General features: G+C 28.5%; 2 protein-coding genes across 2 annotated transcripts; one reads left to right on the top strand and one right to left on the bottom strand.

The window, feature by feature from the left end:
* Nucleotides 1–1385: 1385 nt before the first annotated feature.
* On the bottom strand, nt 1386–17108 carry LOC113363429 (zinc finger protein 235-like). The gene is made up of 8 exons (XM_026605934.1): nt 16998–17108; nt 16730–16888; nt 3897–4151; nt 3528–3637; nt 3283–3449; nt 2633–2716; nt 2418–2555; nt 1386–2145 (listed from the first exon to the last, which is right to left on the bottom strand). Exons 2-8 carry the CDS (start codon nt 16760–16762, stop codon nt 1568–1570), a joined length of 1365 nt encoding a protein of 454 aa, XP_026461719.1. The 5' UTR covers nt 16763–16888; nt 16998–17108; the 3' UTR covers nt 1386–1567.
* A 519-nt stretch (nt 17109–17627) lies between these two features.
* Nucleotides 17628–18188, top strand: LOC113363989. Its single transcript, XM_026606456.1, has 2 exons — nt 17628–17850; nt 17941–18188. The coding sequence occupies exons 1-2, from the start codon at nt 17713–17715 to the stop codon at nt 18142–18144; spliced, it is 342 nt and encodes a 113-aa protein (XP_026462241.1). The 5' UTR covers nt 17628–17712; the 3' UTR covers nt 18145–18188.
* The last annotated feature ends 11 nt before the right edge of the window (nt 18189–18199 follow it).

The following is an 18199-nucleotide window of genomic DNA, read 5'->3' as shown; positions in this document are numbered from 1 at the left end:
AAATCGGAAAATTGAAAAAAATAATTGCTAAATAAAAATTTACTAAATATGAGCAAAACGTCCCAAAGATCTCACTGATTCGGGCAAGTCTTGTGAGTCAACTTTTGTTTTTGTTTGTCATTTTCCTGGTATATGCTTATGTTAGAATGGTTAGAAGGTATGTTCATGCACAAAATATTAGTAAGAATAATCAGCAAAAAATAATTTTTAACAAAATCTTTAATATTCTCTACCATGGGAGATTAAATAAAAGGATGCTTTATATAGATTACGATGTCTATTATTTATTTTTAATAGATTACATTGTATTGCTTATAAAAATACGAGGAGCAAGTTGAAAAGAACTACAATCAAATATAGTCCACAACAATAATACTTTATATTAAAATTGTACATCACAAAATAGAAAATGACTAAAATTTAATGTAACCAATATGCTTTGCAAATTGAATACACATATCATAATGAAACCATTGCACTGAAATTTGATTAGATTTTCCATGCACTGAATTTTGTGCACTTCAATTAGAATCAAGAAAGAAATAAATCTTCAAATAAAAAATATTTACATTCAATGAGCTTTTAGAGAGAGAATAGATCGCACATCAACTTTAAGCCACTAAAAATGTTGAACAAAATTATGCAATCTTTTTCAAAACATAATTATTCAAGTAATTCATCAAATTTGATTTAAAAATTATAAGGAAAATAAATTATTAACATTAATGCTTCATAAACAAGCTAACGAGAAGAAACAGATGACATCTCTTTGCATTTAGAAGATTCTTTAAATCTTAGTAGACACAAAAAACTTATGAACAAACTAAGATTTCTTTCATTAATATGTAAAATTAATGAGATTGAAAAATATCACATGTTTAACAAAATCTCAAACTATTTATCAAAACTGCTTAAAGTTAAAAATAGCGATTAGACCAAAATATTTCCAACAGTCCAATCCTTTGTGAACAATATAACTTAATTTTGATATTGTAGTATATATTGGCGTGTAATTTATGAACTGATAAAATTTCATATTACATAAAATACATGCACGGAATAAATAATAATAGCTTTAATATCAGTCTCGATATCTAAAATAATTAATATGGTAAATTTATGAAGTATTGATATTAATTATGGGAATAAAATATTCTTATAATTAGATTAATATAATAATCATATCCTACTCTAACTAATTATTTATTATTCTAATATAAATGGCAATAAATGTATATCGTAAATATGGCAGTTTTGATATGAGCTTATGATTATATAAATCATCAGTTAACTTATAATAACACAATAGTCTAGCTTTAACAAACATGGAAAGTAAATACATTAAGCATTGAAGCTTTACACTTAATATTACGATTTTTTGGGTTTCTGTCACATCAACTATAACTACAAAATTTAACCAAGTTGCACAGATTATAAGATACTCGACATTTAAAACAATGTGCGAACGAACGGGCCTTTCAGTATTTAAAATATAATTTCTCCTGTGTAATCAGAATAAAAATATAAAAACTTGATAAATAAAATAACACTTTGGTTAAATTACAGATTATGTACATAATCCAGAATTATCCATTAAACTTCTAGCAAGCATGTCAGCTGCAGTCAAATCTGTAACTTTACCTTCGAAATGTCCACGTACATGCAACATGAATTCAGTTTTGTTGGTAAAATCTTGTCGACACATCAGACAGAAATGTCTCTCTCCCATATTATAATGGGACATCAAGTTATTATGTGGTGGAAAATATGCCGCTGCATTGCTTGACTGCACCAAAGTATTATTATGAGTCAAATTATTAGTGACAACTGAATTAGTATTAAGATTAATAGAATGGTTATGATTTAAGACTTGGTTTGGTTGGTTTTGTAACAGCATTTTATCTTCCAAATGACTTTTGGCATGCAATGTCCATTCGTCTCTCGTAGAAAACATTCTTCCACATAATTCACAGGACCAATTCAATTGTTGTTGAGAAGTTGTTACATGCTGTTGATTTTGTTGTTGATGATCCTGGACTGACTGAGATTGCGTTTGTTGTTGCTGTAGTTGCTGATTTGTATTCTGAACAGATAACTCGTTGATTTTGTCGGCGTTATCAGTTTGAATTTTCTCGATTTTTTCCACTTGAAAAGATAAAGTAACAAAATAAATTTATTTAATATATTTAATATTTTAATATTTTTTTGATAAAATAAAGTAGAAAAAATCACGGTAAGAAAAATGAGTAATCAATTTTTTTTTTAATTGTTTGAGTCTATTTGCTCAAAGTTTGAGAGCCAAAAATAGATTTTAATACTAGTCCATCAGAACTGAGTTCATTGTAAAATTGGAACAAGGCAGCAACCTTGCGAGAAAATCTACACTAATTAACTTATTAACTAATTTATAAAAATACCTTTTTGTACAGGATTTCTTTTTCCCAAGGGCGCAATATTAGACGGAGTTAAATGTTTGAATTTATTCATGTGGATGACTAGCTTATCGCGACGAGCAAACGCTTTTTGACAAACCTCGCACACGTATGGTTTTTCACCTGAAATGAAATGCATATTTCATATAAAAGATATATAAAATATAGTTATTACTTTTATAAATTGCACAGTTTATTACCAGTATGAATTCGCATATGAATAGTCAATTTATCTTTCCTCGCCAATCCTTTACCACAGACAGAGCATTCGAAAGCTTTATTAGCTGAAATAAATTTAATAATATATAAAAATCAAGAATTTATTAATTCATAATACTGATATCATACCTAAGAATTGCCTAAATCTAAATTATAAATTATTATTATATATATATATATATATATATATATATATATATATTAATAATTGATAATTTTATAATTTAAATCCTTATTATAATCCTTAGAATATGTTAAAGAAACTTTTTTGAAATCAAAGAAAATAATAATCATTGATAATATTCTTTAACTAATGTATATAATATAATTTATTATTAACAAAAATTAGTTTTTTTAACAATCCATTCACCTATTTATTGGAAAAAACTAAGTCGTATTCAAAAAAAAAAATACTATTCTTCAATGGATCATCACACAAATTGAATCACCACAAAAACCATACAGTAAAACTTAACCATAGAGTTAGATTAAATGTAAATATAACCAACAACCATATTGAATCATGTGAAACAAACTTAGGAATTAACTCCATATCTTAAATGACACACAAATTAATTTTTCTTTTAAATAACTGGATGCTTGATAAAAAAAATGTATTCCCAAAACTCACTTGTTTCGCCAGAATTCGTGTTTTTCGAAGTAGTTTTCCTTGAACCAGAAGTTGCTTGCTGCAGTGCTTTGAGACGACTGGCTGGATGCATTGATCCACCTTCTTGGTATGGTTCTGTAAATGGTATCAAATTTGGCCTCGGTATGTTGCAATGCATTTCTGGTGTCCTAGAATTATTTTGATACGGAAAATATATCAATTATTCGTGATAAAAATGAAAGTGTGTTAATATTTATCGAAATTACCAGTTTCCCAAGCTCTGAAGAACACGAACTCCACCTTCATATCCCATGCCAACATCATCTGGTACGGTAAACGTACTATCAGCATTTCCGTTTCCAGAAGTTGAATTTATCTGAAAATAATGAAAATTAATATTTAAATACAAAGAGCATATACACATCAGCAACGATAGTTGATTTTCGTATGATATGTATTCCAAAAATACACTATATTAATGATTGATTCGCGGCATTTTAGTCAGTATTTTATGACCGGCATATAACAATTTTATATATTGAAAAAAAGTAATGACTCATGACTAATAAATTTTAGCATATGCCATATATCCATCGTGAATGAACAAACTTATCAACTAAAGGTATTTTTTCTACCTTAGTAGTAGTGCTGGAATAGTGTTGTGAGGAACTGACAACCGTTGTACTAGGCGGAGAATGCTGTTGATCTTTTCCTTGTTGCTGTTGATGATGATTTTGTTGCTGATGTTGCTGTTGATGCATGCCATTTTGTGACTGTTGTTGGTGCAGTCTGTGGGCTGCTTGAGCCATGTGCTGTTGTACGGCTAAATGAGCTTCTAAATATGCAGTTTTTTGAGCAGCTGACATTTTGTCCATGTTCACAGTACCATCCTGATAGGAGACAAGGACACATATTAATATTTAGTATTGAATTGTTACAAGTAACATTATAAAAGGCAATATGTTGAAGTTATACTACAGTCAACCCTCCGATAATGCGGTACTTTGGGAACGCGGTTTCCATACTAAGGAGCTGAAATAGCGAATTACACGGTACTCCTATAACACGGTTTTTTGTTCAAGATCCTAAGATCCTTCCACGCAACCTATGGATAGCTCTGGATATAGCTATGGATAGTTATTAAACAAGATATCGACTTTTATCTTCTACAATATATTTATATACATGCTAGGTTATACAAAAGCTGTGTACGACATCGGTTCTAGTAGTATCAAAGCACATTTTAATGGTTTTCTAAAAAAAAATTACTTGAAAATATTTTTGTTGGGATACAGTTTTAGTTTAGTTTTTGTTTCATTCTTCGAATTATATACTTATATAAATTCATCAATTCAATAAAAATATTTTATAATTTTTATCTCTTCTTTAAAACATTATTTAAAATTTATCATATCTTTGTATCAACCCTTCAATTCAATAATTCCCATACAATGCGATTTGTACAAACTGTGTGTTTCATTTAGCACGATTCATATACAACGCGATAGCCAGTTTTCATAGAACGCCATACGAATTAGCTTGAATTGTACGTTAAATCCGAGTTTTTTATAACACGGTTTCCATATCACACGGTCCGCGTTATCGAAGGGATGACTGTTAAGCATGAATCAGAGTAATCGATTAGTATCTACATGAAATATTGTTATGGAAACGTTGTTGTTTCAGAATGATTTACAACGTTGGAATAAGTCATAAGGTTTTATGAAACTATATATTATATTAGAACTGAAGAAATCATCATCAAATTCATAACAAATGTGCAATATAAGCATAATGAAAGTGCAAAATAAAAATTATTATTTTTTTCATCATGATAACATCAAGAATTGTTTAAAAGCTTTTTGATTATTTAAAAAAATCACAATTACGTTTAAAAAAAATGTTATAAGTTAATTTGAAAAAACTTTATAAAGCATATCGTTAAACTAAATTTATATTTTGGTAAAAATAAATCGGATTTAAATTTGAATTGCGGTTCAAAAAGAAACCTCAAAAAATTCCTTCTCTCCAAAATAATATGTACAACAAAACTTTTCGCGTATTCTGTTCTTTACTAATTCAGCTTAAAGCTCAAAACTCAGGGTCAACGAGCTTTCACTCTCGCCAATACACCTGCAAATGCCATACACCGAACACATGTATTTAATTCCACATACAACCGAATAAAGCTTTCCTTACTCACCACACCTAGATGTTGTGCAAACATTCTAGGAAAATTCTTTTCGATATAAGTTCAAGGCTAGTTTTCTATTCACAATCCTACTTTTGTTTCAAAAACACTATAAACTGTTGAAAATATATTATCACTAACTTGTAGTTATAGCACATAGTATGATTTGTTTTATACGTTGTTCTCATGTGAGATGGTACCATTGAACTGTAGGGGATCATATATAACCCCCTTAGTAGTAAACGCGTATATGGAATTTATACATATACACATTATATATATATATATATATATATATATATATATATATATATGTTGGCACGTAAAACAAGGCAATACGTATATGTATAATGTGTATAGAGGGGGTGATAGTAATAAAGCAGAGATTCTAAAAACTAATTAGTTTCAATAGGCCAAATATGTTTTAAAATAAATGATTATAATTTTATATATATATATATATATATATATATAGTTTATTTTAACATATTTATTTATAATGTATTATAATTGTCTATTTAGTTTTTACCTAGGGTAGTTAAGTGAATAAAGCTTATTAAAAATATTATTAATTAAAGGTGCATGGCATTGTGTCTTAAGGCAAATTTCTGGAACCTTCTCGTATCATAATTACATATTCGCGGATTAAAAGTGATCAATAATCAACAAAAAATGATTTATGATTAATAACAATTACTTTTAATGTTTTGAAATATACTATTATAAATACTGTATACATTTTTAACTAATGCTAAAAAATTACCAACAGAAAAAAATACTTTTATTATGGATTTTCAAAGATTACACATTTATCCCCCGATAGCAAAGTCATAAGAATCAAAGTTATAGCTGGTTATACATCTTTTTCCCTCTACTTTCAAATATTGTTGTTAAACAATGCTTAACTTTTAGTTGTTTTTGACACAACTGTCCCTTTGATCAATACCAAATTTTGGTTCTAAATTTAAATAATATGAATAAAAAATAACATAACCTAGAAAATGTTTTATAAATACCAATGAGTATATAATTACACCGTATTTGAGAAAAATATACCAAAGGTGCATTTTTCATATTAACATTTCGAAAAAGTTGATGTTTTGAGTCTCTAGTAACACTTGCGGCCCGTTTACTAACGTTTTTGTAAATAAATAAAACTACAAACAAAAACTACTTACTACAATTCAATCATAATTAAATAATATTTACGTAAAACATCCTATTAAACGTAATTGAACATCATCTGTCAGAAACGTTTGACATTTCACGTATTAGCCACCGTCCATTGTTTTATTTAAATGACGCTTATACAAAAATTTTCAAATAAAAAATGTAAAATTTCTACGCGATTTTGAAATATCAAAATCGACCATCTCTGGATTGGCACGAATTTTTAAAGACTAAGACTGGCCAAATCGGTTTAGCCGTTTTCGAGTTTTACTAAGACATTTGAAAGAGAGCTCCATTTTTATATATAAGATTTCTTAATATTATATTATTTGAACTGAAAAGTTTAAATTATTTATTTCAAGTAGATAAGTGAGGTTTAAAATTTTAGCTAAAATTAAAATTCAAATTTTAATAATTTTTTGAAATTAAAAATGAAATCTTTAATGAAATTTATAAAAAAAATTATGCTTCTCCCAAAAACGATCATTCCTTCACACTGTCAACACAAGCAAAATATTTTTTAAATCATTCAAATCGGACTTTCCATTCTCTCAAAAACTGCTATTTTATGCACGTTTTGCTTCGCATCTCCGAAACGGCTGAACCTACTTTGTCGAAAATTAATCGGCACGTTTCTCAGTCAATACAAATCAAATGTTTTTTGAATCATTAGATTCGGTTGATCCGTGCTCCCGAAAACGTCGACAAAAATTTGTATTCATAGATACTACATACACATACATCCATTATTTTGAAGGCACGCCAAAATGTTCAGAAACTATTAAAACGTAAAGATATGCAAACAAAATCATTTTCGATTTTTGAACAATTACTATAATTTACCCTACGGAAAGTTAAAAATAGACAATTTTGTTTTGAAAAGTCGTTGTTACAATAACATTTTATCTCTTCGCAATTATGAATTCGCAATTATAAAGCTTTAAAGATCTAAAGTTTGAACAACTATGGGAGGAAAAGCGAACGCCGCGCCGACAAAAATATCCTGCTATGCGCTAGGAAAAGCGAAAGTGATGACATTCATTACTGGCTGAACCCACACCACATTACTTCATACAGTGCTGAAACGCGCGGAAAAGTTCAAATCGTATTCTTTATATTACATAATAAAATTTATTAACGTAAATAAAACCGAAGAACGCGGACTAGCAAACACCAATTTCGGTTTCAATCCCAACCTCTCGCTGCTCAATATCAAGCAGTATGATATCATATTTTCACTTGAAAGATTATAGATCTGAAGTATAATCTCAAGTAAAAACGGCTTTTCGCAGGCATTGCAGCAACATATATAATTATCATTCCATATATAGCCTGCACATAAAAAAGAAGAGTGGAGCAACAAGAATTTTAAATAATTGATAATCGTTTTTACTAGGGAATACAATACCGGTATACCGGTATACCGAATTACCGGTAAACCGCCCGATTTTTCGGCGGTAATTTTACCGGTATTTACTCCAAAAGTGCCGATATTTTCGGTATTTTTACATAAGCGCTATTTGATACAAAATACACTTAAGTTTAAGTTTCTCGGAACAAATGTATCTTTAAATTCCATAATCGCATAAACAGCTATATCTTCAAGTGATTCTATAGGATAAACAACTGTCAAATATTATTTCAACTCGTCATTAAACTTTAATATTTATTGCTTTATTAAGGGCTTCATATCGTGTTACAATAAATAGAATTCTACTGATAGATATATGTTTGTTTCATCTTATGTAAAAATGTAACGGTTTTTTAAGTAATATTTGCGTCAAAATATTTTAAATCATGCAGATTACCTCTGCGTAATCTTTATTTTTTTCTAACTTTATACATAATAATTACGATAATTACTAAATATTTTTGCGTCTTATTACAATTATAAAATATTATTTTTCGAAAACGTTTCCAAGTTTGAAAATACTATATATAATAATAATAATAATATATAATAATAATACTCAACAATTATAATACCTTATTATTTATCTTGACAAAGTATCCGATCTTAAATTAGTGTAAAAAATCTTTTTTTTTTAATATTGGAGATTATGCTAATTCAACACATCGGATACAGACAATACAGTTTATTATAATAATGTAATATGATCTTTCACGAGTTTTTGGTCTTTTTTACTCATAAGTTTGTTTTTGGTGGTAAGTACTCAATATACTCGATAGTGATAATGAATTAATTAAATTGCATATACTTTTGTTAAATTTTTATTTAAAAAAAATAAACTTGTTGTTTTATTTTATTGTTTTTATTGTTTAGTTGAATATAGTTGTAGTTGTATATACATATTTTTATATTTGTACTAGTAACTTTCAATTTTGTTTACGTTTGTATAAGATAATAAAAAATACCGGTAATTTACCGGTATTCCGGTTTTAAAATGAAAAATTACCGAAATACAGGTATTGAAATTTTCCATCGGTATTACATTCCCTAGTTTTTACTATACCAATTTTTTCTCATTTTCAATCTAAGATTATAAATTTTCTATACTTCGATTCTGTGCAATGTGACCGGAACCCCTACCTTCACTTGATTTTCTGTCTCGCGGAAGCGACGCTATGTGCCTGTGCACCGCGGGGGTGGATTTAAATCATTTGTAACTTTTTAAAGAAGTTATTTTACACTATATATGTTTAATTTACAAATGAAAAAATATAGCTAAAACTACTCCACTGGCTGCGATATAAAAAAGCATACAAATAAAAAAAAGAAACAAGCCAGGATAGCTTGGATAGGATATATTAAGATATTAATTATAATGTAAAACATTATGATGTTTTTTATTATATAAATATTTCATTAACCAATTAAAAGCCCAAGTCAACAGTCAGTTTTGTGAAAAGCATACTATTGTCTAATACTTTAAATATTTGCAATTCATATATGAATGTAAATTAAAGTTAATGATTCGATATCAAATTAATAAAATGATAAATTTTTATATTATATTTTTATTCAAAATCCACAAGTTTCCGCTAAATAATCGGTTAAAAATAATTTAAGCAAAAAGTAGATTTTTGAAAAATACAATACACAATACAGAAATTATCAGTATAATTCACAAATTTTGTAGAATATGTAGAATAGACAATCAAGTCGATTGATATGAATATTTTATTGCTATGATATGGAATGAGAAAATTTATAGTAGTACTTGAAATCTATTACATACTTAAAATTTTTGGTAAGAATGCCAAACGTACATAAAATGCAAAATATTAAAAGGCTAAAAGATCATTTTGAAATGATTGTAGCACAGAATTCACTGCCTTGTTTCCGTTTTTTTAATAAAAGAACAGAAGATAAATGCTAAAACTTCTAGCTATTAATGATAACGAGAAGGAAAAGCAAGAAAACCTACAAAAATAAAGACTCAATTGCTCAAATATGATTAAAAAATAACAACATTAGGAAGTTATGGTGGCGGTCATAGCACAGTCAGGAGCAAACCTGACTTCTAGGATATTCGGTTCGAGTCCTAGCATTGATATAATATTTGTATTATCAAAATTAAAATCACAGAATTCGAATAGTTGAGTTGAATTAGGAATAAGAAGTAACAATAGATTAGAACACGCGAAGATAAAAAGAAGAATGAAGAAATAAAAGAAAGAAGAATGAAGAAAAGAAGATTAGAAGAGTGAGCAAAATGAAGAAGTGGCTCCAAATTAAGTGGAATTTCAATTGTTGATTAGATATATTAAGAAGTTATAAGAAGCAAGGTTAGAAGAAAATTAGAAAGAAGTCAGTTAAAAAAAATTGGATAGTATAAGATATATAATGATAGCATAAGAATGTACATTAGGGTGGTCCTTAAAATGGTCATTTTCGAATTTCCTTGCTCCCAAGGGCTCAAATGATCCCAAATAGATAAAAAACAGTTCGCTGAATGTTTTAGCTCTTAATATTAACGTTTAGATAGAGCGCAATTCAATCAAAGTTTTGTATGGAAATATGGGAAAATTTTCAAAAATTTTAAAAATGTTTTTTAGATGTAATTTAGCGAACAAATGAATGAATAAAACTCATTCATTTGTCGCTATGTTATACCTAAAACACTTTTTTTAAATTTTCATTAAATTTTCTATGCTCTTTCCAAACGAAGTTTGATTGAATTGCGCTTTATCTAAACGTTAATATTAAGAGCTAAAACTTTCAGAGAATTGTTTTTCATCAATTTGGAACCATTTGAGCCCCTGGGAGCAAGGAAATTCGAAAATGACTATTTTAAGGACCACCCTAATGTACATATATGATATAATAAAGACAGTGTGAAAAAATAAAGGTACAGATATGTCTAAATGCCAAATGCTTTACACAAGCGAAGCCAATTTGTTTTTGAAAAAAAAGAAGAAAGAAATTATGCAATAGCAAATTGTTCATACAATATAGCGATCGATTCATCCATAGAAGCAAATTGCAATGTATGGTAAAAAGTACTATACTAAAAAATAATTGAAGAGAAAAATTTCTTAAATTTTTATTATTCCTTCCGTCAACCTCAAAATTACTGTCAATGATCAGACCATATCGTATTTTTAAAGCCTTTATTTTTATTCTCCTAAAAGTTTACTAGTTGTTCTTTTAGAATAGTTGTAAAAATTGTATAAAGAAATTCTAATTTCTACTTTTTCATTAATTATTTAACTTCCCGTAGGGTAAGTTATAGTAATCGCAAAAAAATCGAAAATGAAAATTTTTATATCTTTACGTTTCAGAGGTTTCTGAATATTTTGGTTATCTGAATGTGTGTGTGTATGTGTGTGTGTGTGTGTGTGCGCATGTATGTGTGTGTGCGTGTATGTGTGTGTGCGGATACAAATTTTCGTCGACGATTTCGGGAACACGGATGAAGCAATTTGAATAATTCAAAAAACATTCGATTCGTATTGATAAGGAGACGTGCTGATTAGTTTTTGGCGAAGGCAGGTCTAGCCGTTCCGAAGATATGGGGCAAAAAGTGCCAAAAACGTTACCTCAGTTTTTAAGAGAACGGAGCGTCCGATTTTAATAATTCAAAAAATATTTTACTTGTATTGACAAGATGAATAATCGATAAAATTTTCATGAAGGTATGTCTAGCGGAAAAAGTAAAAAAATGAGCCATTTGGCGGTCAAAAATGATCATTAGACATATGCACATCAAATTATCAGATATTTTATAGAGATTTTAACAATAAGTATAAATTTTGTTTACATTCCTATGGGTTCCGTACCAATGTTTATCCGTTAGACAGCGACGCGGCGCTTACGCGCTTTATATTTTATCTCTATACAGTTAAAGCAGTATGATTGCTTTGAAAAAAAGTTCAGATCTTCCAAAATATGTCAAAATAAAGAAAACATTTTTTTTTTCAAAAAAAGTAATTTTTTGTCCAATTTATAATTTCTTAAAAATCTTATTTCTTCAAAGTAAATTTTTTTCAAAAATGTTAATCGTTTTTAAAAAAAATAATAATTTTTGGTACGGGAAGTTCCAGCAATTTGCCTTAAGGCACGATGCCTTAATTGCCTTAAGACGGAATTCCACTTACAGCTAGTTCTTTATTATAGAAAAACTTTCCAGTTTTTGAATGTGGAAAATTGTGCTTTTCTGTGCATTTTAGTGTGGTTTTAGATAATATTTAGTAACAAACAAATTATTTTCCGTGCGTTAATAAAAGTAATTGATTTGAGCTACTACTGGCTACTACCCTGCCACCCCCTCTTCAATTACGAATGCTAAAGATCGATACGGAATATGGACCTTACACCTCATACGAACACACTGAAATAAACAAACTCTGTATCCCATGGCGCACGAGGGTGCCAATGATTTCTTGTTCTACGTAGACGTAGCTCTGCTACGCACATTCTATTCGCATACATGCACGTAGGCATATATGTAGTCGTAGTAATGAAAGTTTTCGCGTTCGATATATTATAATAATGCGCAATAAATAAATATGCATACAAGCATACACACCATATATGTGTATATGTACATATATACAGTAAAACCCCGTTAAGACGACTTCCCATAGAACAGATCAAAAACGCGTTCATATATTTATATCAAGTTTTCTTTATTGTATTTAACAGATTGCAATATTGTATTCTTAGCCATTGTTTCCCTACAGAGTTACTTGTTGTCCATTTCAGGACAGATGTAATTGTTACTAAACTAGTGGTGTATGGCATCGTGCCTTAAAGCAAATCGTTAGAACTTCCCATGCCAAAAATGATTTTTTTTTTTTAAATTAAATATGTTTTAAACTTTGAAAACTATTTAGTTTCGTATTTAGCCTTGAGGCAAGTTACATGAACTTCCCGATATGTGTAAATAATCGACTTAATCAATAAAAAATAAATTAATTTATGAGTGATTTTCACCTAAAACTAGTCAGTATCATCCCCAACTAATATCTTTCGAACAGTTTTTGATTTTTTGAAATCGGTTCGGTAGTATGAGCTTAAATGTGGACGAAAGGTTTAACACTTCTTTCCAAATTACAAAGGAACGGTTCGGCCGATCGTCGCACAAAACTGAGAAACGATAATCCTCATCGAGATACATCAAATGCTTTTTAAATATCTGAAATCGGTACAGGCGTTTTTGAGCAAACGTCGATGAAAGTTCTAATTTTGACAAATGCCAAAAAGACCATACTAATTTTTGCAAAGTTTGACGAATTTTTAAAGCTAAACCAGTTGTCGTAGGGCCATAATACTTTAGTATAATCTAGAAGACTATGGTATCTACCGTCAAAAAAATAATCATAAAAATCGTCGAATTTTTTTTTTTAACTTTATTACAAGAAAACGGCCCGGCCGATCTCTGCCAAAAACTAATCAGCACGATTCCCAAACAATATCTTTCGAACGGTTTTTGAATTTTCAAAATCGATTCAGAATTGCGGGCTAAAACGTAGATGAAAAATTTTTCATTTTTCTGCTATTTATAAAGAAACGGCTTGGCCGATCGTCGCACAAAATTGACAAACAATAGTCCTCATCGAGATACATCGAGTGGCTTTTAAATTTTTGAAATCGGTCCAGCCGTTTTCGAGAAAACGTCAATTTACGGCAAAAAATCTGTTCACATACTCGCACACACACACACACATACTTTTTCGAAATTTGATCTCATTCGATTCAGAATGGCTTGAAACGTCGAGAAAACATAAAATTAGCAATTCGGATTTTTTAATGAAAACATAAACTTCTCCTTCGGGAAGTTAAAAATAGATTTTTGAGAAATTTTAAATTTTTGAAAACTTATTTAAATTAACGAAAATTGGTATCCTCACACTTATGTTTTCTATCTGTAAGGTATGCCAAAATGTTCAGAAACCTTTGAAACGTAAAGATATATAAAAAATTTCATTTTCGATTTTTTTGCGATTACTATAACTTGCCCTACGGGAAGTTGATAACAATAAAAACTATTGGTGCATGGCATCGTGCCTTAAGGCAAATTGCTGGTACTTTCGGTACCGTCATTTAAAAATATTAAAAGCTTTGAATTTTTCTGAAAATTGGGAGAATTAGATTTTTGTGAAATTTGAAAATATAGATTAATTATATTTTGATTCTTTTGATTCTTGAATTTTCAGTTTTTTTCACAGCTGAAAAATCGCTGCTTATCTATTTTAGAGACAAAATATTAAAGCGTGTAGCGCAGCGTTGCAGTCTAAATGGTTGTAAACATTATAAATTTTGATGTAATGGGAACAAAATTTGTACTAGTTATTTCAAACTCTATAAAATATCTAATAATTTGAAGACATTTTTTATTTTTTCATTGAAGCGGCTAGATATGTCTTTATTGATTTAATCAAATCTTCATTTCGCCAATACAAGTAAAATGTTTTTTGAATTATTCAAATCGGACGCTCCATTTTCTCAAAAACCGATTTGCCATTTTTGGCACTTTTTGCCCCGTATCTTCGCAACGGCTGGACCTGCCCTTGCCAAAAACTAATTAGCACGTCTGCCCATCAATGCAAATCGAATGTTTTTTGAATTATTCAAAATATGCATCCATTTTTTCTAAAGAATGCCAAAATGTTTAGAAACCTTTAAAACGTAAAGATGTAACTTTCGATTTCTTTGCAATTACTATAAGAAAAGATTGCACTTTTTAATTCTGTTGTTCAAACTTTGCATTGAATTGATTAAGTAACGCAGATATTATTCCGTAAAATCTCTTCAAAATTAAAAACAAACTATGTAGTTGTAGTAAGTGGCATTTTGCCTTATGGAATGTCGAATGTGTAAATAAGCGTTTAATCAAAAAGAAATAAATATATTAATTTATTAGTAAGTATGCCGAGATGCTGCAGATTATTCAATTTTGTACAACATCTTTATTACACATTATTGAGAAGCGAACCGTGCCTAATGCAGGAAGATTAATCTAAATTTGAATTAATTTTTATATTTAAACCACTTTTCGTCGGACTATAATTTTAGTTGTTTGTTAAGACTGCGTACTTTTTAACCAAGCATTCATGAAAATTAATTAATCAATTACAAAGAAACAACCTGGCTTATCTTTGTCAAAAAATAATCAGCACGATTTCCAAATATAACGTGGAAAAAAAATTGTGCACTTTTCTAATAATTCTAAAGAAATGTCTAAGTCGATCGTATCAAAAAACTAACTAATGCAAATGCTTATCAAGTTTCGTCGAATGACTTCTTAATTTATACTTATATATATATATATATATATATATATATATATATATATATATATATATCAACCAATACATCAAATAAAAATAAGTACTCAATTCAAATATGTATTAATTGCACTAGTTTCGACACCTATATGGGTGTCATATATGTGAATATATTCCTGGGCCTAAACAGGATGAAGGTTTTCAACATCAATTTGGATTATTCGTCTTCATGTATGGGTATTCGTCTTCAATCAATATCATTAATTTTTTAATACTATGGGATTACATTATGAGCGACCCATCAAGATAAAATTTTCCAATTATTCTTTTTTATATGAAAAATTAATTCTATTTTTTTATTCAAAAATAAAAAAATACTCCATACATTATATGACATAATATAACATTTTATAATTATGTCATATAATGTACTAATGTATATAATAACTAATTTATATAATATAATGTATAATAAATATATAATATCATTATTTAAATTCTTATAATTGGAAGTTTTTATATAATGTTTTAATTTAATTTTGTTTAATGTTTTTACAAAATTATTATATTTTAGCTGGAAGTTGATACTCATTTAAGTGTCAAAACTAGTACAATGAGATACATATTTAATTTGAGTGCTTACTTTTTATTGGGGCACTGCGGTGTAAAATGGCAATGGGAAATCTCTCACTATTCTTCCCTGAATCGAGTTGAGGTTTTAACTCAGCTCACGGACCTGCCCTAGGGCAGTACACCCATTATTATTTTATTATATATATATATATATATATATATATATATACACCTAAGTCTGTTTTTACACGGTCTTTTTGTACACGGTTTTGATATAACACGGTTTGAAAATTGAATATTTTTAATTTTTTTACACGATTTTATTCCATTTAGCACGATTTGAAATTTTATGTACTTAATTTTTTTTGTCAAATTTAATTTTTGCGAAGTATGTTCATATCACAAAAAAGAATTTATGAAAGAAAAAAGGCTGAAACCATCGATAGTATCGATAGTTTGCGAACTGGTCAAAGCAAATGTGAATAGCACTAATTTAATTCTTGTTCTTAAAAATTCTTGTTTTTAACCAATTTTGATAGGTTTTAGAGATTAGGAACAAATCACCCATTTTTGTATAAGATCAATGTCTTTTTTTACACGTTTTTTTTTTTACACGGCTTCTTCTGGAACCAATCTCCGTGTAAAAACAGACTTAGGTGTATATATATATATATATGATTGTTTGATTCTTTTCCGAATAGTAAATCCAATAATGAAAAACAATTTGTTTTTTGAAGATATTGATTGGATTGAAAAAATCCAGGACTTATGTATTGAATAAATATATATTATATATATATATATATATATATATATATATATATATATATATAGTATTACCTGGAAATTGATGGTTTGTGTGACAGATCTCATAGAATCTGCATAGTTTCTTAGGACAGTATCTGTATTAGAGCACTCATTTCTCCACTCAAAAAGCCTGTCTAATGTGTCTGCACATCTTTCACATATTCTTTTTGGAAGAAAGTCATCTTTTGTAACCTGTAAAAAAATGCTTGGGCATTATATTTGAATATTAGATTAAAATATCTACATTCCAATTTACTTCACAATACAAATCTAATTTAAATGATATGATATTTGGACTTACAGAAGTAGCAAGACAGGATCGAATTTTATACAAAATCTGTCTTTCTTCGCCTTCTTTATCAAAAATATTAATTCTAGTACCATTTTTTAACGAGCATAATCTACATAAATCAGCGAAGGCTGTAAAACTTAATTCATCTGCATCTGTCATTGTTTAACCAATCGAAATCGATTTCAATAAAGTTTAAAATGTGTTTTAATTGTTCATAATATTTATTTTGGTTTTAGATTTTCGTTAAAATATTCTAAAATCAACATTTTATAGTGTTGTCGAAAATTTAAATTATAAACATTTTATTGACATTTATTAACTACCAATCAAAACACAAGCAACAAAAGCATAGATAGTTGAATTTTGGTTCTATAGACAGTCATACAGATACGGCCAAAAGAATGGATTTTCACCGTTTGTTATTAATTATTACCATTTATAATTATAATATTATAATTATAATATAATAACCGACCATGAAAAATATTATTAAACTATGGTCTACAATAGTTGTGAGTTGATATATCAAAAATATTTAATTTACTACATTGGTTTTTATTCTCCTATGTTGGCAACCGTTGTTAAGGCTTGGATTTTTTTATCTATGGCGATTGTTAACTGTCAATACAATCCCGCGTATTTTTGCAGTTGTTTCTTGTTAATTTTTTAGTTCTTCATTGCCAATTTATTTTGCCAGTTAAATTGCCGTAAAAATAGTTAAATAATGACTTATAAAAAAGTAAATGGAGCATATATGAGAATGTGTCAAGGGAGTTCAGTTTCGTTGATGGGACTGGTGAACAATGCCGATAGATCTGGAAGATTTATTAATGTTCTTACTACAGATAACGTGAATGTTAAGGTACGGTTCATAAATTTGATCAAGAATATCTATGTCGTACTTCGAGACATATTCTTTATTTTAATATATTCAAATTATTTTGGGTTTTAGGTTATTTTAAACGAACCTCTTAGTGAGCCTTTGAGTGGATGGATAGAAATAATAGGTCAACCTGTTGGAAAAGATTCCATAAATTGTAATCAATATGTAATCATAGGATCAGATGAACAAACAGAAGACTTTGATAAGAAAGCATACAATTATCTAGTGCAAGTTTTAAACAATGCTACTGATCCTTTTGAAATAGCTCCGTGAACTTGTTGTATAATACTATATTTACTTTTTTATTTATTTTATAACAAACGTATAA

The sequence above is a fragment of the Ctenocephalides felis genome, unplaced genomic scaffold (genome assembly GCF_003426905.1).
Source record: "Ctenocephalides felis isolate EL2017-DRISC unplaced genomic scaffold, ASM342690v1 CF-g0.4_SCAFFOLD_00845, whole genome shotgun sequence".
NCBI lineage: Eukaryota > Metazoa > Arthropoda > Insecta > Siphonaptera > Pulicidae > Ctenocephalides > Ctenocephalides felis.
Note: the sequence above shows the minus strand (reverse complement) of the source record. Positions and strands in the feature narration are given on the sequence as shown.

Coding starts and splice junctions, on each gene's coding strand:
- LOC113363429 (XM_026605934.1), bottom strand. CDS start 16,762: ATGAGATCTGTCACACAAACCATCAATTTCCAG. Junction 3,638..3,896: donor ATTCCAGCACTACTACTAAG/GTAGAAAAAATA, acceptor CATTATTTTCAG/ATAAATTCAACTTCTGGAAA. Junction 2,717..3,282: donor CACGAATTCTGGCGAAACAA/GTGAGTTTTGGG, acceptor AATTTATTTCAG/CTAATAAAGCTTTCGAATGC.
- LOC113363989 (XM_026606456.1), top strand. CDS start 17,713: ATGACTTATAAAAAAGTAAATGGAGCATATATGAGAATGTGTCAAGGG. Junction 17,851..17,940: donor CAGATAACGTGAATGTTAAG/GTACGGTTCATA, acceptor TTTGGGTTTTAG/GTTATTTTAAACGAACCTCT.